General features: G+C 43.1%; 3 protein-coding genes across 3 annotated transcripts; all 3 read left to right on the plus strand.

Annotated features, from left to right (window-relative positions):
- Positions 1 to 920: 920 nt before the first annotated feature.
- On the plus strand, positions 921 to 5,476 carry npffr1l3 (neuropeptide FF receptor 1 like 3). The gene is made up of 3 exons (XM_035535813.2): positions 921 to 1,162; positions 1,578 to 1,677; positions 4,525 to 5,476. Exons 1-3 carry the CDS (start codon positions 964 to 966, stop codon positions 5,474 to 5,476), a joined length of 1,251 nt encoding a protein of 416 aa, XP_035391706.1. The 5' UTR covers positions 921 to 963.
- Positions 5,477 to 10,895: 5,419 nt separating this feature from the next.
- bmp10l (bone morphogenetic protein 10, like) lies at positions 10,896 to 14,021 on the plus strand. Its single transcript, XM_027003440.3, has 2 exons — positions 10,896 to 11,400; positions 12,017 to 14,021. Exons 1-2 carry the CDS (start codon positions 11,043 to 11,045, stop codon positions 13,054 to 13,056), a joined length of 1,398 nt encoding a protein of 465 aa, XP_026859241.1. The 5' UTR covers positions 10,896 to 11,042; the 3' UTR covers positions 13,057 to 14,021.
- Positions 14,022 to 15,763: 1,742 nt separating this feature from the next.
- smad4a (SMAD family member 4a) lies at positions 15,764 to 22,837 on the plus strand. Its single transcript, XM_027003451.3, has 12 exons — positions 15,764 to 16,053; positions 18,073 to 18,393; positions 18,734 to 18,908; positions 18,999 to 19,028; positions 19,162 to 19,365; positions 19,557 to 19,682; positions 19,947 to 20,054; positions 20,144 to 20,194; positions 20,349 to 20,532; positions 20,612 to 20,780; positions 20,861 to 20,999; positions 21,161 to 22,837. Exons 2-12 carry the CDS (start codon positions 18,154 to 18,156, stop codon positions 21,370 to 21,372), a joined length of 1,638 nt encoding a protein of 545 aa, XP_026859252.1. The 5' UTR covers positions 15,764 to 16,053; positions 18,073 to 18,153; the 3' UTR covers positions 21,373 to 22,837.
- The last annotated feature ends 4,020 nt before the right edge of the window (positions 22,838 to 26,857 follow it).

Consider the following 26,857-nt stretch of genomic DNA (forward strand, 5'->3'; position numbering starts at 1 on the left):
AATTAAAAGCTCTTCTATTTCATGATTAAAATGCAAAGACTGTGAAATGAGTGTTGGGTAAAATCTTTATTTATATCCAAGCTCTATCTACAAATTATTTATACTGAAATTATTTTATTTACATTATATATGTAATATATGTAGATACAGTATTGCAGATGAATTCACCAGCAGGTACTTTCTGTTATAATGCAAGACTTTTAAAACTATTAACACAAAGGTCTTAAAAGTTCTTAATAACGTACATGGAAAGAATGTATTTTAACAAGGTAAAAATGACAAATTTTGTTATGTTTCTGAGTAGTTATAGTGCTCTGGAAGTTGTTTCATATATATATATGTGTGTGTGTGTGTGTGTGTGTGTGTGTGTGTGTGTGTGTGTGTGTGTGTGTGTGTGTGTGTGTGTCTAACCAGTTATTAGAAATGTGGCGCTGATTATATGTTAGACTGCATTCTCAGGAGCCATTACCAACAGCTTGCTATACATAACACATAATAATAATAACATTTAAGAGGTCAGTTATTAGCAAGCAGTACAGGGTGGTAATTATGCAACCAATTACTTGCAGGTATTAGTTCTCAGGGGTCATTATGCAAAGTGCAATCTACATAGCATTAGTGACAAGACAGTAAGTATTTGGACAGATCGGAGAAAATGATGTAATGACTATTGACTGTGAAAACAATATAATGATGAAAAGTGATCGTCAGTGTCTTTTTCTCTCCTTCTGTTTCTCCCTCTTTTTTCTCCCACACTTCTGTATCTATGTTCCTTCAGGCTTGCTACTCTCACCCATGGACGGACAATCTCACAGAGACAAAGCAGGAGTGGGCCGAGGGGTGTGGGAACTGGCCCCTTACCTGACGTCAGATCTGCTCCCCGACACCAACGCCACCAGTGGCACCAACTCAACTCAGGCAGAGCGGATCCTGTTCGCTCCGTATTACCAGCACTCGCTGGACATGGCAGCTGTGTTCATCCTGGCCTACCTGTTCATCTTCCTGCTGTGCATGATGGGAAATGGTGTGGTGTGTCTCATAGTGCTGAGGAACCGGTGCATGTGGACGGTCACCAACATCTTTATCCTCAACCTCTCCATCAGCGATCTGCTCATAGGGATCTTCTGCATTCCTACGACCTTAGTGGACAACCTCATCACAGGCAAGTGGCTCACTCCTCAGGTTGGATCAGATTCAAGGAGAATCTCAGTGTTATTGGCCATTATTAGGGGTCAACACCAATGACAACAGGTGTTGGGTTACAATCTGAACAAACTACACCCAGAGTGGGAGAGTGTGATGAAAACAGAGATGAGGTGAAAAGTATGTGTGTGTGTGTGTGTATATATACACTTTTCATCTCTGTAATAAAAATTCGTACCGCTGAGATCATATCAGTGTTCAATTTCTCAAAAAAGATAGTTATCAGACAGTCGTAGAGAGTAACAGCACTCATCAATCCTCTGTGATATGCACATTTTGATGTAATACAGGTGAAGTATGTCATGCAAGTCTGCAAAGGCACAAGTGATTGGTGGTGCAGAATTCTAATGAGTTGTCAGTTCTCCTGTCAATAGGTTGGCCCTTCAGCAATGTGATATGCAAGCTGAGCGGTCTTGTTCAAGGAATGTCTGTCTGTGCCTCAGTCTTCACACTGGTGGCTATTGCAGTTGATAGGTAAGTGTTTATGTCCTTTTATCCAAAAAATCAATCACTCTGTAAATAGAGTCAGAGGCTTGACTGAACCTGTCATATTTAACATGCAAAGCTCACACTATCTAACGGGTATGTTCTTGATGTGTATCCTTCTTAGCCTATGTGACCTAACTGCAAAAGTCCCTTTAAAGTCTGATGCAGGCTTTTCTAAACTAAAAGTGTCTGGCCAAAATTCGACGCCAGTGAAGTTATAAAGTATTTCTTTTTGTAATTGGTGTGTAAAGATAATGTTTAATGGGTGGTAAAGCAGAAGTAGATGAACATGTATTGCTTAATTGATAAATGCAAAGCTTCAAAAAAATTGACTCAAAACGCACAGAATATTTAGAAGATATTAATGTGTGTATCAGTTCAAACAAAGACATCTCTTTAATATTCCAATATGGGGAATACAGCATTAGAGGGAATACATTTTGTGTATGTCTGCAACCCCCTCTTCTATCAAGATTTGCTGCCAGACCCCTGCTATGCGCCGTGTTTCTATTTGCACCATCTTGGTGGAGCAATATGCTTTGATTTCTTTTCTTTTTTTTCTTTTTTTTTTTACTTTGAAAAGGGGGTTGTTGAGGAGAGTTAATGTCTATGGTAAATATGTTTCAATACACATTTCAATGGTCCACAGCTTGCAAATAGGGCATGATAGGATTTCAGGTAACCTAGTCCACTGTTTTATTACAGAGAGACTTGCTGCCAGCTTCCAAAGACTTGTATTATGCTGTATATTTTAAGCATTTATTACTATTCGTTACTAAACAAAAGAAGGTAAACAATGGTGGTGTGCTGTAGAAATCACTCCCTCTCTTATCAACTAAAACCTTTTCAGATCCAGGATAAACATGTGGAACATACCATGTACTGATACAATTATCAATGCAGATAAATCATATTATTAGCTGATAATAGAACTCTCTAGTCCAGGCCATGTTTTAGAAATTCTTGCCCATGGTCTTTCTAATAAGATCTACCAATTCTTTTCTTATACAATAGTAACAACCGGTTTTATTGCAACAAAAATAGACGCACAGCAACGAACCTCTGCGGTTCCTACTAGCATTATATAACTGACAGTAATTTCTCACAATTGCGTAGCGGGAAAGGTGACAAGTTCCGTAATACAAAGCTGCCCATGCGTACGTTGAACAAAAGCTTCAATACTGGTAAAAAAGAAAAAGTCTAACATGACTAATTCTAAAATAATCTGGAAACTAGATATGACATACATTATGCCAGTTTTCCTCCATTTCCGGTGCTAAAGGACTCTGTAGTGGGGGGCTTTACCCTTTACACTTGCTATTTCCCCACAGTGGAGGATTTTTAAACACTGCATGATGCACACTGATGTATTGAACATGAATAGCGCTACGCTGAGTAGGGCAGGGATCCCGTGCTGCCCAAATACAGCAGGAATTACCAAACAGCGCACGGAAGTGGAGGATAAAGACCGCAGACCCTTTGGGCAGCAGCGAGCCGAGACTCTTAAACTTGGCTCTCTGCCACCCTCCCTCAAAGAAAAGAAAACTACCAGCCTGACATACTGTGTGCTGAAGTACTGCAAAAGGTACCCATGACGAGACCAGCGTTGATACCAAAATGATCACGCTAGTCCATCCTTAGCGACGCCAGTCCTTCCCACCACGCCAAACCACCAATATTTCATGTAAGCTTCACATCATGACAGCGCGTACACAGGCAAGCAGCTGTTAGGACAGAGCCGCGGACAGTGAAGGGTGCCTATCGCCACAAACAAGCGATGTTATTAATGAACAAGCGGTTAATTCATTAGCGTAGCGCCGTATTAATTGTTGCGGTTTAGTTGGGAAAATTGTCATTATGCATAAATACAAAATGTAATTAATTTATTCTAGAAAATGTCACTGGAAAGTAGGATCGGTCAATTAACTGCCATTTGAAATTAGTCTGTCATTGAATTACTATTGCTGTAAATTTAATGGCAGCACCACCAATCACCAACATTGTTTCCAGTACCTGCAGAGGCAGCAAAATTCTGATAGCGAGACAAGGTGCTTCTTTCATTTAACACTTCACATTCAAACTTAAATTGAGTAGGCAGGCTTGAAGGATGTACTTGCTAGGATATGTATTTGTTTAGACGTTGATTGTCAGATTATGAATAGCTAAAATAAAATTAGATCTGACTTATATCATCATAGGCCCTCACTGAGATCGTAGACGACCATGACATGTCTCTTCAAGACGAAGTGAGATATGTAAATACAGTTCACACCTGTGTATGCGTTGTCTTTAAAGTAATCTGGAAAGCCTTAAGAGCTGGTTTCAGCATCTTGCTTTAAAATGAAAGGGGACATTGACTCCGGTTTGACCAATGCTTACTCAGACATCCTTAGAAACTTTGTTTGGGGTTAGAGAAATGAGCGTAGCTCAGTGTAGTTCATTCATTGCTGTTGTTTAGGGAGGCTTCAGTTGAAAATAATTTCAGAAATGCTTAAAACCTGGCCCAAAAGGCAAAAGAGGGGTCTGGACAGATATATTGACAAACCTCTTTGTAAAGCATTAAAAGGGAGCAATTGTGTATATCAACTGAGTGACTGACTATACAATATTTTAATGTTTTAACTTAGCCACTATTTGAATGTCTTAACTCCACTAGGTGAAATAGGAAATATTAGAATTTTGACATAAAAAGGAATACTAGAAATACATTTGTTTAAAAATACAAATAGATTTTTAGTAATAAATTTAGAATACAGCAAAAGTGTGACTTGTACAAATTCTGAATCCATTTTTTCCTTCTTTTTCCCACTTTGCAAAACATTGTTTTATCCCAAGGTTCCGTTGCATAGTTTACCCTTTCAAGCCCAAACTCACGCTTTTTGTTGCTAAGGCAACCATTGGGACGATATGGGTATTGGCTCTGGTCATAATGTTCCCCTCGGTCCTGATGTTGACAGTCGAGCAAGAGAGAGGCCACTTCATGATCCACAACAACAACTACAACCTGTCTTACCCACTGTACTCCTGCTACGAGACTTGGCCCGAGCCGCAGATGCGGAAAGTGTACACTACAGTCCTGTTTGCCTTCATATACCTCATTCCCCTGGTTCTGATCGTCCTGATGTACGGCCGCATCGGTGCCAAGCTCTACTCGACCACCGTCCTGGTCAGCGTGGACCAGACTGACTCCGTGCCTCAGCGGAAGTCGCCGATATCACAGAGGAAGATTAAAGTGATCAAGATGCTGTTTGTTGTGGCCCTTCTCTTTATGGTCTCTTGGCTGCCCCTGTGGACTCTGATGCTGCTGACCGATTATGCACGGCCCGAGGGTGAGCTTCTGGAGGTGCTGACAGGCTACATCTTCCCTTTCTCTCACTGGCTGGCCTTCTCCAACTCCAGCGTTAACCCCATCGTTTACGGCTACTTCAACGAGAACTTCAAGAGGGGTTTTCGGGCCGCCTGCAAGCGGGGCACCTGCTGCTGCAGCCGGCAGCTCTCGCTGCTCCGGTTCGGGACGGCCCGCAGTGGCCCCAAGGCTCGCGCACACCTAGATAAGGCGCTCAGTGCCAACCCGCTCAGTTTGGGGGTAAGGAACAGGGTCTACACGGACAGCGACCTGACGGGTTGCGTGCATCTCGAGATGGAGCACCGGGGGCTGCCTGCGGAGAAGGGAAACTCCAGCATGGAAGGTGGCAACGGAGCGGCCGAAATCAAAAGAGAACTTCTAGAAGACACTGAAAGGATCTCTCCTACAGGAACTACTGTTTACCAGGCATGGGAACATTGAGTGGCAAGCACTAGAGCAAGGCATGTTCCCAAACACATTAGGTTTAAAAGTACAACGAATTACCATAAAGTCTGGCAAACATCATCAGGAACTTTATCATCTTAGCCGAGTCAATTAAATGTGTCGGATAACTGTCCGTGCCATAGGTTGCTACAGGCAATTCTTGGAATGTCAATGAGAGAGACAGAGAGTGCAAATTAATATGAAATGGAATGATGCCCACAAGCCAAATGCTTAAATTTCTGGATGACCTTTATATACAAGTCTCATCATGTTATCAGTGCAGATGACAGACCAGTCCTAAAATTTGATTGTTTGCCCTCTGGAGAAGCAGGAAATGTAGTAACAAATTGAATATTAGAAACATGAGTTTGAAAAGGCAACTCTACAAGCCTTAAAAATACATCTTTGCAGACTGGATGTTTAATTTGTTAAAGAAGGACAGAATGAAACCAACTTTAACAGGAAAAACGTCCACTTTAGCAAGAACTTCCCCAGATTCATTATTCTTGAGCTGCCCCTGCGTTAGTTTCAGATATCTTTATGAAAGTAAAATACACAAAAGGTTCTGAGTTTTAATGATTAAAATTCAAACAAACTACATTCACATTAAAATAAGTGAAACTTAATTATCAAATATTAACCATGAATTTCACATTCTTGTCTCGTTTGTGCTTCCACGCAAGTGTTTTCATGTTCCAAACACACAGCTCTTCCCGTTTTTGCTGTGGTACCAAACTGGCCCTTTTCTGCCATAGCAAACTGTGTAACAACATTGTATTATTCTGTGCTGCATGTTATTTTCATGAAATGCAGAATATGCAGACTTATTCTGAGCCAGGTGGATGCATGTTGTTTGAGTCACAGATGTTGGGAGGAAACTTGCCTTTGGAAAAAAGCAACTGCAGATTAGATGTGGCGCCAGAAACTGTATGTTTTGTGACTGAACCACTGAGTCTCGTCTTTGCATATGGGTTTTCTGTGCGCAGTGCTCGTGAGCCGAAGATCAACAGATCCGCCAAGGTTCGTCTCGCTGCTCAGCTTGGCTTGGTGCAGCATGTTGCTGGTGCCTCACTGTGTCAGCTGCAGGATGGCTAACGTGGCTAAGGAGGACAACATGGGATATGAGACTCTTTGACTTTGGGTACTTGTGTGTTGTGGCATCTCGTGCTTTTGGTTAGAGTAACAGCGGTACGGAAGAAGAGCCAGAAGGCAACATTTCTGCCTCAGGAAAATGCTATTTCTTAAACATCATAGTCTTCTGGTCATGTAGCTGGCTTGTTATGTTATCTGTTGGTTTTTTACCTTGCTAATGTCACTTTTTGCACCAGTACATGTTGCGTTTTGTTGATTTATTCTTTTTAGCACCAGTAAGAGCAGCAAATGTTTAAAAACAATTCATTCTGCAGATGTGTAGCCTTTGTCATTGAAAGTCTGTTGTAACAAGTAACGTAAAAATACATTTTAGTTAGCAGGCTAATATAGACACTGAAAATGTTTTTGTAAATCAGAGAAACAGAAGTTGATAGAGCAGCTTCCTCTGGTGATCAGGCCTGGTGTGATAGCCTATTTGATACACTGCTGGGGTTTACACAGTATTTACTCTTAAAAATGTCTGAATATGCTATTTTAAACTGCTGTCACTGGGACACGATAGCAGATTTCAATAACATGAGCTCGGTCCTACCGCTTGTGGAGGTGTGAGGCCACCTCTGCTTGGTCCCTCCTTCCTTCAGGCTGTATTCTTTGCCATCAACCTTCGAGTTTCTTTTAGCTTGGAAGCTGCATCCCACCAAAGTGGGACAGAAGGAGGAGCCATAGTTCAGCATTTCCGCTTCAGAAAAATGCTCTTTATTAATCAGAATAGCCTTTAAAAAGATTCACCATAGCAACAAGCAGAAATGGTGAATCAGAACTAATGGGGAAAATATGCAGCACAATGGAACCAAAAATGTTTTTGTTCTGTATCTGAGTATATAGTCACTGGCTTCTCTCACATTGGTGGCAGTCTGGAACTGTTATAGATTACTAATGACTTTAAAGATGGGTGTTAAAATATTGGCATGCAAGGTGAGAACAATATTACTTGCCTAATTGTTATTAACATAACAGACTGAATTGGTGCTGTTGTAGCCCAATGGATGCCAGGACCTTGTTAACCTACTCATACCCTGCAAACTCTGGGGTTCCTCCAACAACCTCTAGACCGTTATTAGACTTGCAGTGCACTGATATTACTAGTATGTGCAAAATTACGTGTCCACATTTTTATACACATGCAAATTGCATGGCTCTATACCAGAACAAACTGTTGATTTTGTGGTTTATTTCACTATTGTGAGTACCAATGTTGTATTCCAGGTCTCATTCTGGCTTTTATGTGTCATCCACTGATATATGATATTAAATCATTAGTAAGGCTATATTTGTTAATAAAATGCATTTGAGAATTTGGATACACGATGACTGTGAAATTAAATGTAACCATAGCGCTTTGGCTAAATGTTTTGAAATGTCACAGCTCTGATTAATCTTGGGACTTTAAAAAAAAAAATTGTGGGTTGTCTTGAACCTTGTGATATTTGTATGTAACGTAATATTTTTAAAATCTTTGTAATGTTGGGCAAGCTTATTTATGTTATCAGCAATCATCACTCACAGAACAAGTACTTGTAGGTGTCTGTCGACACATCCAGTCAGGCCTGTTATATTGTTCACCTCTTGTACCGTGAATTTCTTTGGAGTCCTGTTTGTCTAAATTTGTATCAGCTAAGATTGCCAGGTGTAGATAATCCGCTTCTGTGGTTATCATAGAATGGGATGTTGTCCCCTGCACCGTCCCTGCTGGAGAGGCTTGCTGAATGGTGGCACTACTTCCCAGACCTACAGCTCGGCGTGGAGGCCCACTGCCTGCTGCCACGGTGTTCTGCCTACTGTACTGCACTAACTACCACTGCAACACTCTGGAGAGGAAAATAGTTCAATTCTTATTTGTCACTTAAATAGGACAGCACATAAGGAGGAGCATGGCAACAAAACAAAACAAAACAAAGAATACAAAGCAAAAAAAAAAGTGTGGAAAAGAAAAGCACTTGATGTGTCAAGAAGAGCACTTCTGCTTTTCCTTCGGTTTTTGAGAAAAACGATAATTGCATAGGGTACATTTATTATCCTCCTCTGAATCACACACTCACACACCTGACCTTTTGGTTTGTTGTTTTTTTCCTACTCATGTTGCGAGGTATGGTGTATCTAGTCCCGGCATATAAAGTGGTACGTTGTGGTTGAATGATTATGTAAATCTGCTTTCATTACTGTATATCAATAATCATTTCATTGTTCACACAACAGGTAAGAGAAGATGTTCACATGAATTAATGCTTGGACCTCCCCTTTTTGGTATCGCTTCATACCTTTATAAACTCATACTAGCTTATTTTAGTGTAAGTCTTGTTCAGCTCCATCCTAGGTGCACAGAAAATAGACATATAGTTTTTTATGCTGAAAAAATAGCTAGTGCACCCTGCAGTTACAGCAAAGCTGAGCTGCTCCTCTTTGATGAATTCCAACAGCTCTAATCATGTGGTTGCTAAAATCAAACAGGAATGATTACCAGATGGCAAAAGTGTACATTTGCTGTCTGGAGGAATCTACTGAGTCTGTGTGTACAATTTTTTTGACGGCTGACAAATTGACAAAATAATAACACAGGTCGTGCAGGTGCAGAATGAACTGACAGTGTGCTTAATAGCGGAGTTGCGTTTGTGTGTGAGAGAGAAAAAAACAGAAAGCAAAAGGCAGGCATGTCAGCATGTGGTTTTGTTTGTTGACATTCAGATCATCGCCACATCGGTGCCTGAAAACGCGATGTCCACCCCACTGTGGGCTCGTAGCCCTGGAAGGACATCTATGGATGGCCTGTTGCACTGACGGTGGCACCTCAGCTCCACACCACTGCCTAGGCTGTAAGGCAGATGCACAGGTGGAGATCGCAAACAATGGGACCAAGGCATCGCTCCAACCAAGACTGACCAATAGAAACGTGACGTCCATGCTCCACAGTAGTCAGCGCAATGGGATACGCTCCTATCAATACAGTATTTAATTACTTTAAATTGACAGATTTTTTTCAACAAATTAAATTTTTTTTTTAATGAGAAGCCAAACACAGGCTTCAGGAAGACCAAATAAGCATATGAAGCAGAATTCACAGGTGATAGTTGACTGTTCTGTTAGCAAAAGCTGATCAGGAAGCTTTTCTGTAACTCTGCCCGCGCAGACCTCTTCCACAGCTCTTCCATGTTTTTTTCCAGATGAAATTGTTATTATCATAGGTCATAGTCAACAAAAATGAATTTTGAATGGAAATCTTCACCGCGGGTTTCTGCTTCATTTGTTTATGCCCATCCGTCGTCGTGCTGCTCAGAGCTACAGTCGTTCCTTGCACAGAAGTGTTTTTTTGAAGTGCTACACGTGTGCTCAGCGGCCGCTTTGAAGTTTGGTGCTGTTGATTGTTTTCCTGCAACGCGTCACTGTGTGCCTCGTTTTACCTTTGTATTTGCATTTATTTGGTTTGTAAGCTTGTATGTTTTTGTGTTTGCGTTGTGAATTATGAACTAGTGGGTCATCGTTGCCTACTCAACTAAAACCCAAAGGAACTGATAAGAGAAGTACTGAAGAATATAATTTAATATAAATAGCCTTGTCTATTTATATTAAATTATAACTCTAGTCACATTTACATTTAAATCGTGATGACGAGATGATGAATAGCACACAGTAAGAACATCTATTCAAACATATTTTGAGAGTAATACACAAATACGCATACGCATGTATTGTCATACTGTTTATTGTCAGCCAATGCTCTGCCCCCTTGTGGACATTCTGAAGCACACCCGCAAAAAATTATATAATGTATTATCCTTCGTGCGCTTTCTGCACAAATCAAATCAAGGGGCAGCTGACTATAATGATATACATATAACAGCATTAATGATCTAGCCAAATCTCATTCTCAGTAGCACCCCCAATAAAGTATTTTATGATTTATCATAATATGGAAGGCAGAGACAGAGAAATCCACGTCTGTGCCAACTGAGTGGTTTGTTAGCTGGTCCATTCCTGGTGGGACCTCAAGTTTGAACTGAAAGTCACAGAGTGAGGCATGCATGGAAAGAAGATACAGGATGAATGGTGAACTCTACAGCTGTCACCAGCCACACTACAAGAGGGCCAGAGACCAACCGAGTGGCAACATCTCCAGACTTGTCAGCACAACGAGGTTGACAGCATAGTCCTGCCCTCTGTGCTGGATCACAAGATCAACAAGGACGATGCGGTTTGTTCCTCTCTCTCCCACACTCTCTAGCCCACGACCACCCTCATATCAATCACCCCCACCCCCCTCCACACCAACACCACACCCACATCAATCTGCCTGCCACAGAAGTGAGAAATCGAGGGACACTTTCACAAGACTACTACAGGCACCTGGAGTCCAGTACTCTTTTGCTCTATCTCCATATTCCTCCTTCTTACATTGGCATTGGTTTGATCTCACCCAATGGCTGTTATAGAGCTGTCCATGCTCGGCTACGTTCGGACCATAATCCTTTGTGTCCTGCTGCATCCACACCGAGGTCAGGCAAGTCCGATTCCATCCCTTGATGAGCCCTTGTCAGTTTCTGAAGTGTTTGGTGCTGTGGATCCATCTATGCTGGAGCAGGAGGATAATGGAGATGTCCAGGCGTTGCTGGGGCACTTCCTCTACATGTTAAATTTAACCGACCAAGGGCCACAGGCAAGGCCTCGTACAGCTCACGTTGAGCCGCCGGAATACATGCTGGAACTGTACAACCAGTACGTTAACGACCGCACCACCGTGCCTGCCGCTAATATCGCACGCAGTTTCAAGAACGAAGGTATTAATGTTTCTCTGTTGTGTTAAGTTGCTTTTAATGTATGTTCATTTCATTGGAGGTTGTATGATTATTCTCAAATATCTTTACACCAGATGCCATAAAAGACGACAATCTGATTTCAAAGTTATTGGATTGACCAATGCAACTTGATTAGAAATTAATGTTGTAAACATATTAAAACCTAATGTTGACCATAGGCTGTTGATCTTTTCAGATCTAGGCTTAAATGTCAACAATCACACTGATGCATGGTCGTTGTTAAATACCTTTTCTCAAAAAGGACTTTTAAAGACCTAATTTGCTTTATGAATTTTTCATCATGGATTCATTTATTCACTTGTGATTAAATAATTACTGCTTTAAGAGGTGCTTATATGACTAATGCATCACTTTGCAAGTAATAATAGAATATTTTCTGTGGTTCACATGCCTTTGTATGGAAAGATCGAAGGCCGTGAAAGCATTAAATTCTTTTTGACGTAACTGCATGCAACACCATCTCTTGGTGAATAGCCCAAGCTTGTTGAGCTCAACCTTAATTAGACATACACTATATTCATATTTATATGCATATTCTAATTTAACTTATATAGAACTGTTGATGTTTGATTTACAGACTCATCTCCCCCCAGTGTGACAGGCAGAGGGGTGAGGACACACCCCCTCATGTTCAACGTCTCCGTCCCTCACCACGAACACGTTACTGCCGCTGAGCTCCGCCTCTACATGTTGGTCCATCGGGATCCTCTTCACTATAATGGAGTTGACTGGAAGATGACTGTTTTTGAGATTCTGGGTGAAGATGCATCTTCACTTTGGCAGAAGCCTGAGGGTGGGAAGAGCAGAGAAGTGGAGAACGTTCTGATTGGAGTGCAGGAGCTGGTGGCGAAGCAGGGACACCGCAAGGAGAGCGGATGGGAGGTGTTCGATTTGACGGATGCCGTCCATCGCTGGAGGAAGACGGGGACCACCAGCCACTGGCTACAGCTTCATGTTGAGAACATCAATAATGATGCCATGGAGAACCAGCTGCTGGACAAAGACCAACGAGCTGGCGTGATTTTAACTTTGCTGGACATTGACCGGAACCCAAAGGGGAAACACGAACCAGTGCTAATTGTGTTTTCAGATAAAGAGAGTGATAATCACCATGAAAATCACAAGGACAAGCCAGGGCGGATAAGCATGGGCGGGAATAATGACCTGCAGAATTTTAACGGACTCTGGGCAGGTGAAAATGAAGATGACAAGAAGCAGCAGAATGAGGCCCTTTTAATGCAAATGCGTTCCAATGTCCTTTACGACAATGCCCCCAGAACCCGTCGCAATGCCAAGGAAAGCCACTGCAAGAGGACTTCGCTCTATGTGGATTTTAAGGACATTGGCTGGGACTCGTGGATCTTGGCCCCACCGGGATTTGAGGCGTACATGTGCCATGGGTCGTGCAATTACCCAATAACGTCGCAACTGACACCCACCCAGCATGCCATCATCCAAACGCTAGTCAATCTGAAAAGCCCTAAGAAGGTCTCACAAGCCTGCTGTGTGCCAACCAAGCTGGAACCAATCTCTCTTCTGTATGTAAATGAGAATGGCCACGTTATTTTCCAGCAGAGATACGAGGGCATGGTGGTAGCAGAATGTGGTTGCAGATAGTTAGGACTGAAGAGCTATGCAAGATAACAACAAACTCTTCTGAATCAACCAATATGAGAAAAGATAAGGTCGAGTGAATGAGAGATATTAACAAGTCATCACACCATGATAATTAACACTACATTTGTGTGATAATTAACAAATTATCTAGCAGCTCCACATAGAAATAATAATAAAAAACACTGTCATTAGGACAGTAGCGTGTACAAATATCTCAACATTCATGTGCCTGTCATGAAATTAATAGAATGCTAACCAGAGGTCATGGAGCAAAAGAGATGGCCATTTGGATTTCATTAAGTGTACACCTGCTATTGTAAATTGAGGTATTTCTTTAACAGTTTTGTGTAGGTTAGAACACAGTGCTTTCCCATGCGTGTCCATATAGAATCTAGACATCTTGCAGCTCTCTTGTGTAATCATGTAATTAGCAGTAACAGTAATTAACTTTTAGCCAAACAACATTATCGCCAACAAGAAAAAACCCCGACCCTCTTAGTTGAGAATATATCTGATAATATTCTACCTTTCATGAACCTATTTAAATTTAATCACTTATGCAGTTTATGTCATGCATTTTTTTGGCTTGACAGTATGATTAAAATGCACATGGAAATACAGATTGAAATTACTTTATTACTTAAACTACCAGGTGCACGATGAAGTGTTTTCATTTGGAGTCAGAGAATTATTAACCTCCAGGTTCATGCATACCTATAATAGTATTTCTTGAGCACCCTTACTGAAAAAAACATGCAATTCTCAAGGAATGAGCAAAGAGCTAAACAAATTGGTTTCCACTGGTATCTTCAGAGTTACTCTGCCTTGTTTACTAACTTATTTTCATTTATTCCCTTGCTGTCAGACATTATTTCCAAGTGTACATTGAGATTTCAAACCTGAAGCGTCTTTCGCAAAGAGCGCGCCTGCACTGTGCAGAGAATAAAAATGAATGGATTCTCTTATTCTTGTCCTTCACCTCTAACTCTGATTGGGCACTGCATGGTTACTAAGCGCCACATGCCATACAAGCCTCTGCCACACTCTCTTCCCCACAGCCAATGATAAGGAGGTGTCAGAGCTGGGAAACTTGCCGGCCATCACTCAGGATGAGACCTCATTCCAAGTGGGGTTCCGTCGGGGGGTGGGTGGGGGGGTGGGCCGACAGATTCCTGACTTCCCGCAGTAGGCTTTCGCCGTGGCCCCCAGCCCCTTCAGCCTCTACATCCTCACGTGTGTCCTCCAAAAGCCCTGCCTTATGTGCCTCGACGTCTCACTTTTCTCCAGTTATGCGACACCACCCAGCTCCACATGCTTGAGTTGGCACTCTTGAATTAGGCATCTAATAGGGTGCTGTAGTGTGGCTGACCCAATGTTCTGACCCGCCTTGTGGATATGAGTCTGCCTCTATTAAAGGTGGTTGTTGAGATGAATACAGGCCTACATATGAAATATTTAAATGGCAAATAAACACATTCCTTCCTCTATCTAATAACTATCACGAGCGTTACAGTGTATGCCGTTTCCTGTAGTATTATGTAGATAACATGTAATGCTAAGCTCACTAAATGTTTGATGCTCTTACGCCTCTCTCTGATACCACTGAAACCAGCACTGGAAAATTGGAGAAAGGTTCAGTTTCTTTCAGTTACATCCAGAGGCATAAATTGTCATTTTCTGTAGTCAGTCATTTCACCCCTATTATAATCTCTACCCTTTAGAGTCCATCCATTTCATTTCAATAGGACATTACGAACTTGAAGAAGCCCTTTCAGAATGACTTTATCAAACATTAATTAGCCTGTCGCCACGTAACACGTGTCCACGCATTTAATAAAAGGCTATCCTGAATGCTGAGGTTAGACAGCAGTTATGAAATTATCTTCCAAGATGCGCATTTTAATATAAACTCTAGCAAAAATAATCCATGTTATTACACGAATGCTACTAAAACTGAATAATGATACTAATAAAACGCGAATGTGTTTTTTCATTATTTATACGGGCCCTTTTCTAGGTTTGTTAAGGCATCACTTGTTTCAGGGTGCAGTAGACTAATTAGCGAAGTTCGCAGAATTGCGAAATTTCAAAAAGGTCACAAAAAAATCTGTCCATGAGAATGGTGTTTAAAGACTGGGAAAAGAGGTCTCATGAACTCGCGAAGGACCGACCGCCTCGAGGTTGTCAGGACCACGGAATCGTCGCACTGCGGACACGGTCTGTTCAACACCGCACAAACGCCCTCTAAGTGGTAGTCGGGGGTTTTACACTTGCAGCAGCTCATACCGCACAAACGCCCTCTAGTGGTAGTCGGGTGTCTTACACTTGCAGCAGCTCATACCGCACAAACGCCCTCTAGTGGTAGTCGGGGGTCTTATACTTGCAGCAGCTCATACCGCACAACCTCCCTCTAGTGGTCGTCGGGTGTCTTACACTTGCAGCAGCTCATACCGCACAAACGCCCTCTAGTGGTAGTCGGGGGTCTTATACTTGCAGCAGCTCATACCGCACAACCTCCCTCTAGTGGTCGTCGGGGGTCTTACACTTGCAGCAGCTCATACCGCACAAACGCCCTCTAGTGGTAGTCGGGGGTCCTACACTCGCAGCATCTTATACAGCACAAACGCCCTCTAGTGGTAGTCGGGGGTCTCACTTTCGTAGCATATTTTTGTTTTCTCGCTGGACAGCTAGCTTACTTAGCTGTGTGCGCATGCGCGGCTCGCCATATTGCTAGCTACGAAATCAAAGCAGTCTCTGGGCGTAAGATGGTGCATCAAGACCAAAACATTGTTTTTGTTTAGCTTACTACTTATTTACATATTTGCGTTAAATAGTTGCTCTAGTTTGTTAATATTTCTGCAGTTTTCACAATCCAATGTAGGGTCCCGTGTTGAGGTCTAGCAATAGCTACTCCGGCTGGAAGTTGGCACCCCGATGGAAAAGTCTGGCTAGCCTGTTAGCTAGCCTAGCTAACTCACGCAACACTGAATCGTTAAGGTAACTATTCTTTCTGTACTTCAGGCACGGCTATAGCGTAGCTGTGTTCGTATTCCTTGTGTATACGTAAATAGTAATAACTTTATTGTTAGCTAGTGGCTAGATGGCGATAGCCAGCAATGTTGTGTTGCTAGCTAGCTATATAGCCCAAGCTAACAGACACTAACTGTCTAGTTAACTGTATCTAACATCTAGTTAACGCTACATTAATTGCATATTTTGTATAGTTAACTTATTTAGTTAGCTAGCTATCCCCAGCAAATTCATATAGATAGTTAGATGTATAATTGCCGAGCGTACATCAGAACTAACACTAATATTATGCTCATGTGTGGTAGCTCGAATAGCTAAGGTAAGCTAAGTTACATTGGCAGTCTGCCTTTACATTGGTGCTAAAGTAGCCAAGCTAGTTAACGCCATCAGTGTAACAGACTGAACCTAGTCAACGTTATCAGTGTAACAGACTGAACCTAGTCAACGTTATCAGTGTAACAGACTGAACCTAGTTAACGTCACCAGTGTAACAGACTGAACCTAGTTAACGTTATCAGTGTAACAGACAGAACCTAGCTAGTTAACTTTATCAGTGTAACAGACTGAACCTAGTTAACGTCACCAGTGTAACAGACTGAACCTAATTAACGCCATCAGTGTAACAGACTGAACCTAGTCAACGTTATCAGTGTAACAGACAGAACCTAGTCAACGTCACCAGTGTAACAGACTGAACCTAGTCAACGTTATCAGTGTAACAGACTGAACCTAGTTAACGTCACCAGTGTAACAGACTGAACCTAATTAACGCCATCAGTGTAACAGACTGAACCTAGTCAACGTTATCAGTGTAACAGACAGAACCTAGCTAGTTAACTTTATCAGTGTAACAGACTGAACCTAGTTAACGTCACCAGTGTAACAGACTGAACCTAGTTAATGTCACCAGTGTAACAGACTGAACCTAGTCAACGCCATCAGTGTAACAGACTGAACCTAGTTAACGCTATCAGTGTAACAGACTGAACCTAGTCAACGTTATCAGTGTAACAGACTGAACCTAGTTAACGTTATCAGTGTAACAGACAGAACCTAGCTAGTTAACTTTATCAGTGTAACAGGCTGAACCTAGTCAACGTTATCAGTGTAACAGACAGAACCTAGCTAGTTAACTTTATCAGTGTAACAGACAGAACCTAGCTAGTTAACTTTATCAGTGTAACAGACTGAACCTAGTTAACGTCATCAGTGTAACAGACAGAACCTAGCTAGTTAACGTTATCAGTGTAACAGACTGAACCTAGTTAACGTTATCAGTGTAATAGACTGAACCTAGTTAACATTATCAGTGTAACAGACAGAACCTAGCTAGTTAACGTTATCAGTGTAATAGACTGAACCTAGCTAGTTAACATTATCAGTGTAACAGACAGAACCTAGCTAGTTAACGTTATCAGTGTAACAGACTGAACCTAGTTAACGTTATCAGTGTAACAGACAGAACCTAGCTAGTTAACGTTATCAGTGTAACAGACCAAACCTAGTTAACGTTATCAGTGTAACAGACTAGCTAGCCTGGTTTTCTTTTTAATTTACTTTCTCATCCGGCTTTACGATACTTTCACATAATATAAAATTGTGTTTTTGGTACTTATTACATTTAGTTTATAAGGGCACTTGGAAAAGTTTCAGAAAGTTTACTAAAACGAGATTATGGTTTCCTTTATTTCATCAACGCGCTAGCAAATATGTCAGTTGATGATATAAATCTATACATCTCATTTTGACATTAAGTGAAAGGTACACAACTCTGCATGTAAAACCTAAGGTAAAATTCTTCACACTTAAGATGAAATGTGTTTACACCTTTTAGTTTTACTAAAAATATGCATTATTTTGCTTTCATATGCACAAGTATCATGAAGCCTTAAGATGAAAGGTAAATCTTGATAACGGTACAGATCAGTTAATTGTACCCTACGTTAGTTTAAGAGTTTGCTGATTTGAATCCTGCTACATTTTTAGTTTGAGTGAATGGACAGACCAGAACCCAGTGTTTGATCATCTGCTGAGACGTGAAGTTGGGAAACAGGAACTTAAGTCAGCATGTCAGTCACGAACACACCGACCAGTAACGACGCTTGCCTCAGCATTGTGCACAGTCTAATGTGTCACAGGCAAGGCGGCGAAAGCGAGACTTTCGCTAAACGGGCAATTGAAAGCCTGGTGAAAAAGCTTAAGGAGAAAAAGGATGAGCTTGACTCTCTCATCACCGCTATTACCACAAACGGGGCCCATCCCAGCAAGTGTGTAACCATCCAGCGGACTCTGGACGGCCGGCTTCAGGTAAGGTGGCCTCAGGCACAGCAAACTCAAGCCATCAGCAGGGTGTGACAGTGATGAGTATTGTATGGATTATTCTGTCTTTTCTGGACACCACCTATTTAAGTTTATTACGTGGCCTGTAAAAGTTTCACTGTTTTTGTTTTTTTCTTCTCTTTTCAAATTTTGCCCAATCCCTTTCTTGTAATTATACGTCTTTATTTGTTCTCCATGTCTGTTCTCCATGTCCCTCTGATAGGATTATTGAATTAGCTGAAGCCAGAAGGTAGAATTAATTACTGAAGTCAACTGGGAGGTGACGGAACAGTTCTGGGCTGAAGTTCTGTCCTTGTTCTGGGTTCAGGTGGCTGGGAGAAAGGGCTTCCCTCATGTGATATATGCACGACTGTGGCGATGGCCGGACCTCCACAAGAACGAGCTAAAGCACGTCAAGTACTGCCAGTTCGCCTTTGACCTGAAGTGCGACAGCGTCTGCGTGAACCCTTACCATTATGAGCGGGTGGTGTCCCCAGGGATCGGTCAGTCAGGGTCTTTCACGCCCTTATTTGGGGTTTTGTCTCTATTTGCTTCAAACTGACATTGGAAATTGTTTTTTTTTTTATTTGCAGACTTGTCTGGACTCACACTGTCAGGTTCTGGTGAGCAGGATATTTACTTTTTGATACGAAGTTGCATCCTAGCTTTCCTTTTGCGGTCCAGCTTATCTTTATAGATTTCATAAACCACATCGCTGGTGGGACGTTTGTTTTTATTTTTCCCCCACTAACCCAGGTCCCCCTGGCCTCATGGTCAAAGATGAGTATGACTACGATTGCCCGTCATCTTTACCCAGCTCCGAGGGCCACGTCCAGACCATCCAGCACCCTCCTTCTAGACCTGTGGCCCAAGAGACCTTCAGCAGCCCTGCCCTGCTCCCGCCACCAGAGGGCAGCAACTCGGCCTCCGCGTTCTCCGGCATTGCGGTGGGATCTACAAGTGAGACCTCCTCATGGAATGTGTCCTCGAAGAGGCTGTCATGTTGGTCCTCACCCACTGGCCTGTCTTTCACCATGTCAGAGTTGGGGTCATGCTGAAAAGCTTTCTCATGAAGAGAGGTGGTGTTATTGGTGTTAATGATTCGTGTGCCTGCGTTCCCAACCCTGACTCTCTCCCTTCTCTCTTCTCAGCTCAGACCAGTAGCCTTCTCTCAGGGAGCCATAGCAGTGAGGGTCTGCTCCAGATTGCAGCAGGGGGAGGGCAGGGCACACAGCAGAATGGCTTTCCCCCAGGCCAGCCCTCCACTTACCATCACAGTAAGCTTCCGTTCCATCCGCTGGGCCTCCGCTGGTCAGCCTTTGCACTCGGAGCTGGAAAGCTTTTCAGCGTCGCCTAAATCCATGCCCCCTCCCCCGCTTCCTCATGGACAAGGCGGGGGGGTGGAACCCTTGTCTTTCCATCAGACGTTTTCTTTTAAACACCCGCTCGATCCACTGGTGCCCCGAACACGGGCATTAGGGAAGGTGTCTGAGGCTCGTTGCGCTGAAGGCCTGTGTTTTTGTTTTGCCTCTGCCCATTAGATGCCACGCCCACCTGGACGAGGAACAGCAGTTTCACGCCAGCCGTACCTCACCATCAGAACGGCCACCTCCAGCACCACCCTCCGATGCACCACCCAGGACACTACTGTGAGTCTGGTTTTCTGATGGCGCGTGGCAGGCGAGTTCCCGCCTGCCACTGTTTCATTAGAACCTTTTTGTTCGCTCTTTCTCCTCAGGGCCTGTGCACAGCGACATGACTTTTCAGCCACCCATTTCCAACCACCCGGGTAAGAGTTTGCCCTTCTTGCCCCCTTTAGTCCCGGGTTCAGTTCTGCGTGAAGGTGCATGCCGCACACCGCAGATAAATGGTCACCGTAACGCAATGCGTTCAGTTTCTGTGCAGTTCTGGTCCATGCTGTAATGTTTTCCATACTTTCCCAGCTCCTGAGTACTGGTGCTCCATCGCCTACTTCGAGATGGATGTGCAGGTCGGGGAGACTTTTAAGGTCCCCTCAAACTGCCCCGTGGTGACCGTGGACGGCTATGTGGACCCGTCCGGAGGCGACCGCTTCTGCCTGGGCCAGCTGAGCAACGTGCACCGGACGGACGCTATCGAGAGAGCGAGGTGAGGTGGTCAAGGGGGCGCAGCGCTTTCGTCCCGACGCACGGGGGCCGCAAGCTCACCACGCTGCTGCTTTCCACAGGCTCCACATCGGTAAGGGCGTACAGCTGGAGTGCCGTGGTGAGGGCGACGTGTGGGTGCGTTGCCTTAGTGACCATGCAGTCTTCGTGCAAAGCTACTACCTGGACCGGGAGGCGGGCCGCGCCCCCGGCGATGCCGTGCACAAGATCTACCCTAGCGCGTACATCAAGGTGAGGCTGATGGTCTTGAGCCCGCTGGGGGTCCCCGGTGCGTGTGTGCCGCACGGCTCACTCGTTCTCGTCCGCCGCAGGTGTTCGATCTGCGACAGTGTCACCGGCAGATGCAGCAGCAGGCGGCGACAGCGCAGGCAGCCGCAGCAGCACAGGCTGCTGCCGTGGCCGGAAACATCCCCGGCCCCGGTTCCGTGGGGGGTATCGCGCCCGCGATCAGTGAGTACACCTCTCTCTCTCTCTCTCTCTCTCTGTCTCGTCCAGCCTGTATGCCTCTAATCTCCACTTACACCCCCACATGTGGGAACATGAGTGATTTATATCTTGGCCGGCGACCTGTGCCAACACTGAGCCTCGGCGTGTTGGTTCCCCTGCTCCAGGCTTGTCGGCAGCTGCCGGCATCGGCGTAGACGACCTGCGTCGCCTGTGCATCCTGCGAATGAGCTTCGTGAAGGGCTGGGGGCCCGACTACCCCAGGCAGAGCATTAAAGAGACGCCGTGCTGGATCGAGATCCACCTGCACCGGGCGCTGCAGCTCCTGGACGAGGTGCTGCACACCATGCCCATTGCTGACCCCCAGCCCCTGGACTGAGCGTGCATCACCCCCACCCCCACCCCCACCCAACTGAACTGAGGGCGCTAGTGTTCGTCATTTGTTTTTGTTTTTCAAATCTTCTCTTTCCCCAGTCCAGTGCAGTCAGACAGCCTAATGCCGTGAGCGGCAGGTGCACGAGCCCTAGTTTGTAGGAGTGTGACCTCGTTAAAAACCACCCAGCTTCTTTATAGAAGAGCACTGGCAGGTCGCTGCTCGATTGCGTTGAAACGACAAATTATTAGTTTGTAATAATTTCGTTTTCCCCATTTGATGACTGTATTACGTGACCTTGTTCCTCTTGTGAGTACGCGAGGAGGGTGTGAGAACCTGTGATATGTCAAGTGAGGAGTCTACAGTGCAGTGCAGCGGTCTATGCAGTGGAGACGTTTGTGGTTTGTGTTTTTCAGCTCTTCACATGCAGATGTTGGGATGAATGAGAGAGGATCCAAGTGATGCTGTGTCTTTACATGGATTTATGTATTTTTCCCAGACATTTTGGGTGTTCGTTCAGTTGGCCTTACTCCGTGTCTTGGAACCCCTCCCCTCCACAGTGTTCAGGGACAAGTTTTAAGCCAACAGATAATCAGTGCTATACAGGGCAGTGTTTTATGATTTACATTAATGACTTCTTAGTCAGCCATAAAGTTACTGACATGTGTGTTAATAGAATCACTTGTGCTGGAACAAGGCCCATGTTGGTCCTTTTCTTCTAAAGCTACCTGCGGTTTCAGACTACGGGGCCAGAACTGTTGAAGTCCTGTTCTGCCTAAGTCTGCACAAATGGTTAAAACGTTTGCTCAGTAGGAGACAGTTAAGAACCGAGTAAGCCTTTAGCATATCTGACAAATCATGTAGCGTTGACTTTTTTTCAGGTGGCAGTACAATAAGACTAAATGGTTTCCCATCATTGCCTTGCTCATTAAGATGCAGAGTGGTCAAGACGGGCAGTGTGAGTTCAACTTCAGTTGGATAGGCAATAAAAAAAAAATCCTCAGTTGTTTTTCTTGTAGTTAAATGCAATTATAGCTTATTATAGCACTTTATCAACACCTCAACCAGTCCCTCTCCATATGATACATGATTCATCAATTAGCATAACCAGACCTCACCCATAGCAGGTTCCCTAAACTTGGGTGGCAGGGCTATTAAAACATTGCTGGGTTCATCTGTTCTTCTTCCTCCATTGCTGATCTCTGATGTGTTTGTTTTAAATGTCATACCCATAACAGTCATTTGTATGTAAATGCACTTAAAAGGGCTTGTGATGTTTCTCAGTCTCATACATACTTGATTCCTACTTGGCTTTGAGGCAGATTACACAGATACCTCAGTCTGGGGGAACAGTTAATGTTTTATAGCTTCGATTTCTTTTTAATTCCCTTCTTTCACTGGCATTGTAAGATGTTCAGGTTTATCAGTGAAAGATGTAATAAATTCCAATAACGTCTTGATCGGACATGAACTGGAGCCCAGGACTGTGTTTCTGTGTGAGGACTGAAAGCCATATGAAACTACAGGGGAAAGAAAGGTGCCCATATTATCTGGAGCTTGAACAAGTGCTCTTATGCGTTAAGTACAAGCTGACTGAGGACTCAGACGGTGAGTATTTGGACAATCCCAGCAACGTGGTCTGTACTACAGTCGATTTACAATGGCTTGCTTTCTTTTTGCTACTTTTACAATGTGCAGCCTGTGAAATCAACTATTTGTATGGAAAGAAAATTCAATTTAAATAGCAACACAAACTTGATCTTTTGTTCTTTTGTAGTAATTATCCGTTTTGGCAATTAATTGAAATATATTTGAAAGTAGGCTGTTCAGTGAGTTTTGCCATCTTGTGAATTTTTGGGCCATTACATATTCAGAAGCATCATGATCGTACCTCAGGGTCAGAGTTCTAGGTCAGTAAACAGGAGGCTCTAATAACATCTGGTTGTGGTGTCTGACTGAGGGCCACTTGGGTTAAAATGACATGCTTAAGTGTGCGTGCGTGCATATGTATGTTTAGCTCCTGTTCAAAAAGTGGGGAGTTAAGATTATCATACCTATTAGGAGATAATCAGAGGCTGGGTGTTCTGCACAAGCACAATAAACAAGATTTATCCAGAGACAAAGCTGCATTGAAGGAGGGCCTTATTCCATACTGACAGGACCCCTAAACCTTGTTTTCAACAAGAAAAATGTTTATTAATTGAAAGACAAGCCACAAATAAGTAAACAACACTAATAAGCTAGCCTGAGCTCAAGTCTGAAATATTCAGAAGAAACAAACTACATGTGTCTTGGATATTTCCTATATTTTCCTCAGAATGACACACTAAATGTTAATATATGCCTTTATAAATATAAAAGTTCCCCAGTTTTGTTATCCTTCATGTAAAATACACAATACAAATCACTCTACACATATTGGTTAGCTCTTACCAATTTTTCAGAGAATATAATTTACTAAGAGAAACTGAAACACACAAAAAAGAAACGGGGAGAAAAAAAACAAACCAAAACTCATACAGTGCAGATGTGAATGTAAAATACAATACATGATCAAAAAAGAGAAGGGAGAAGAACCACGATGTACACTTTAGCCATCTCCATCCTTAAACTGGTCAAAGAAAGGGAGGGTAAATAAATAACCTTCCGTTTTATTTCGTTATTTACAACCAAGACTGCTTTTCCGAGCAAACGCTGGCCCAGGTCGCTCGAAAGTACCACAATGCTTGTGCTTGCATTAGGACGCGCTACAGCAGGCGACGACTCACTAAGTAAACTGTCAAAATGGCACTTTAAAATATCCCAAAAGCATTAAAAAATCTCCAGAACATACAGAAACAAGCACTTCACTCCAAGTACAATAGAAAGAGGAAAAAAAATAAACAAAGGAACAGCATGATGACCATGAGAGTGCAGCGTTCTTATTGGCGAAATCCCAATATAGTTCTACTTGTCATAATTTTTCTATGTTAAAAGATCCATACAAAACCCCACAGTTATCAGTCATCGGAGTCAACGGCGAGGTGGAGTGGTGTGCCTGTAAATGTTGTACGTGCATATCTGCGGTAGGTCGGGTTGATGGGCCGGCTCATTGAGGGCAGTGGGGAGACCTGGACCATGGCTAAGGGTAGACCTTGCTTTGACTAGCCAGCTGAAACTCAACTGCCGTGCACCTTTTCTGCTCTTCACATTACTGCAGAGTCTGCCAGCGAGCTTCCTCTGGTGCTGGAGGTCTTAGTGAAATCAAAGGCACTGAAGTCTCTGGTCAGTGAAGCTGCCTGGCTAAAGAGAGGCTTCTCTCCTTTTCCCTCTCTCTCCTGTTTGCAGTAGCTTGGGGGTTTGATATGTTAAGTAATAGGTCATGTATTCCATTCACCGCCTTGTGCCGATATGCACCATTCGTTGTTGACAAAAAGAAAAGAAAAAAAGATCATTTTGGATTCTGACTAAAGCTAGCAAGGCTAACTTTAGTGTTACATAAAATAAAAAGGTAGGCTATCCAGGGTCATAATAATAAATTAAAAACTGTTCAAGTTGAATTAAAACAGTACGCAATTCATCTTCTGGCCAAAGGCAGCAACAGCCACATAATTTGGAACAAACACACAAGCACAGGATTGTTTACTGTGGTACGGTCCAAAAGAAACCTAGAAACAGAGTCGTGATATAGCAGCACAATCAAAAAGGCATGCAAGACCAAAAGCACTTTCATTTAGAACCAACCCATAGCTAAGAGCTGCGCTAACTCCAGGCACAAGAGGATACAAGAGAACACGACAGATCCAAACAGGGAAATTCAAATGAAACATGAGCAGATCCATGTTGGGAAGTTGGGAGGTGCCAGAAATGACATAATTACAAAATCTTCATTTTGTTGGCTGTAGCAGTTCATAAGTGGCAGCAACAACTTGTTAGTGTTGAAAAAGTGACAGTTTTCTATTTCACAGATTGCACTCTATAAACAGTCATGATTATCAGTTACAGAAATGTTTCAGGCATTTTTCTAAATCAAGACCATGATACTTCAGTCATGGCCTGGTTTCTTTACTGACATGCTGTAGGTTTGTTTTTAGTAAGTTAGGCCTTTGGAAAACTTTAAAATGTGAAGTCAGGCATACTTGATATGTAAACAGTCAAAAACATACACAAAGCAAATAAACAAAATAAAAACATATGAAACTGAAACTGTGTGGAAAAGTTACCCAAATCTAGAGAAAGAAAAAAATATATATCAGTAGTGACAATATGGTTTTCCAGTGTTTTTCCATTACATGACAGGAAATCAATAACCGTACATGTCAAGTACCTGGGGAGGAAAGTAGTCCATTATATAAATCAGCACCAGTGGCCAGTGAGAGCCAACTCATTTCCTGTTTTTTGTTGAAAAAACATTGGTCCCAATTGGTCTCTGAATTATGATGAATAAACTGGCAAATTAAACTGACCCTCCCGTTCACAGTCAATTTTAATGGCTCAACCAATCAATAGGGCTACAAAACAATACCACCTACTTAGTACCAGCTCTACCACACAGAAAATGTTGGAATTGATTTATATTTAGAGCAATAAATATTTGTCTTTAAAATGATAGCAAACAGCAACTTTTGGTCCTCTATACAGATATCCAGGGTCTTAGATGGATTGACGGTACAACGTGAATTTGGGCAGAGTCAGTGTGCTGAGATGGACGAGTGGAGATGATAGAACTATGAAACATGTCAGAACTGCAGGGCTCATGGCCAAGGGCTGGCACAGCTGGTGTGAGGTAGGGTGACGGCTCCACTTAAACAACCTAACGATCAACAAGATACAACCTGGTTCGATTCCAGCCCTCATATACACACACACACACACACACACACACACACACACACACTCCCTCATTTAACCATTGAGGCAACAGAGGGAACAGACCTAGAGCAGTTAAGAAGCAATAAAGACATCTTACCACAAAAAAAAAAAAAAAAAAGCAGCTGCATTCCTGAGTCGTCAGGCCACGACTCAGAAGTGCATCTACTCAAACTGATAACAGACCACAAGTGCACGACCACTAATCCAATTTCAGAGACCAGGCATCAGCAATCTAGCAACCACAACTGGCTGGCAGTGTGCTTTCCACTACAAAAGGGACGGCCTCTCTCAGCAGGACAGCCTAGACGAAATGAGAAGCTGCTGTTGGGTTAAGGCACTGTGATGAACCCGAGGTACATTAAATCCCTGACATTCGCTCGGTTTTACAACACGGCACAGGTGAGAAAGGAAACAAAGCTTTACAACAGCCTGGAACAGCCAACCGCCACGCGTTCCTGTTTTTGGTCCAATCAGAGAAAAGGAAATGTGTTTTTTTTTTTTCTTTTCTTTACAAAACCCCACAAGTATGCACTGTATATGTAGTGTACATAAAAGGAATCCTCTCAAAAGCTAACAAGCAACTAATTCCACAAACAGAAGGCCAGGGGAACACTCCAATGCAAAAGTAAAGTCCGATGAA

Source organism: Electrophorus electricus, chromosome 19 (genome assembly GCF_041902795.1).
Source record: "Electrophorus electricus isolate QZ-2024a chromosome 19, ASM4190279v1, whole genome shotgun sequence".
Classification (NCBI taxonomy): Eukaryota; Metazoa; Chordata; class Actinopteri; order Gymnotiformes; family Gymnotidae; genus Electrophorus; species Electrophorus electricus.

What these genes read in the sequence shown, in the direction of transcription:
- smad4a (XM_027003451.3), top strand. Translation starts at nt 18,154, where the DNA reads ATGTCAGTCACGAACACACCGACCAGTAACGACGCTTGCCTCAGCATT. An exon ending in GGTGGTGTCCCCAGGGATCG is followed by an intron (nt 18,909 to 18,998) that starts GTCAGTCAGGGT and finishes TTTTATTTGCAG; the next exon opens with ACTTGTCTGGACTCACACTG. An exon ending in GGGTATCGCGCCCGCGATCA is followed by an intron (nt 21,000 to 21,160) that starts GTGAGTACACCT and finishes CCCCTGCTCCAG; the next exon opens with GCTTGTCGGCAGCTGCCGGC.
- npffr1l3 (XM_035535813.2), top strand. Translation starts at nt 964, where the DNA reads ATGGCAGCTGTGTTCATCCTGGCCTACCTGTTCATCTTCCTGCTGTGC. An exon ending in AGTGGACAACCTCATCACAG is followed by an intron (nt 1,163 to 1,577) that starts GCAAGTGGCTCA and finishes TCCTGTCAATAG; the next exon opens with GTTGGCCCTTCAGCAATGTG. An exon ending in GTGGCTATTGCAGTTGATAG is followed by an intron (nt 1,678 to 4,524) that starts GTAAGTGTTTAT and finishes TTTTATCCCAAG; the next exon opens with GTTCCGTTGCATAGTTTACC.
- bmp10l (XM_027003440.3), top strand. Translation starts at nt 11,043, where the DNA reads ATGGCTGTTATAGAGCTGTCCATGCTCGGCTACGTTCGGACCATAATC. An exon ending in ACGCAGTTTCAAGAACGAAG is followed by an intron (nt 11,401 to 12,016) that starts GTATTAATGTTT and finishes TTTGATTTACAG; the next exon opens with ACTCATCTCCCCCCAGTGTG.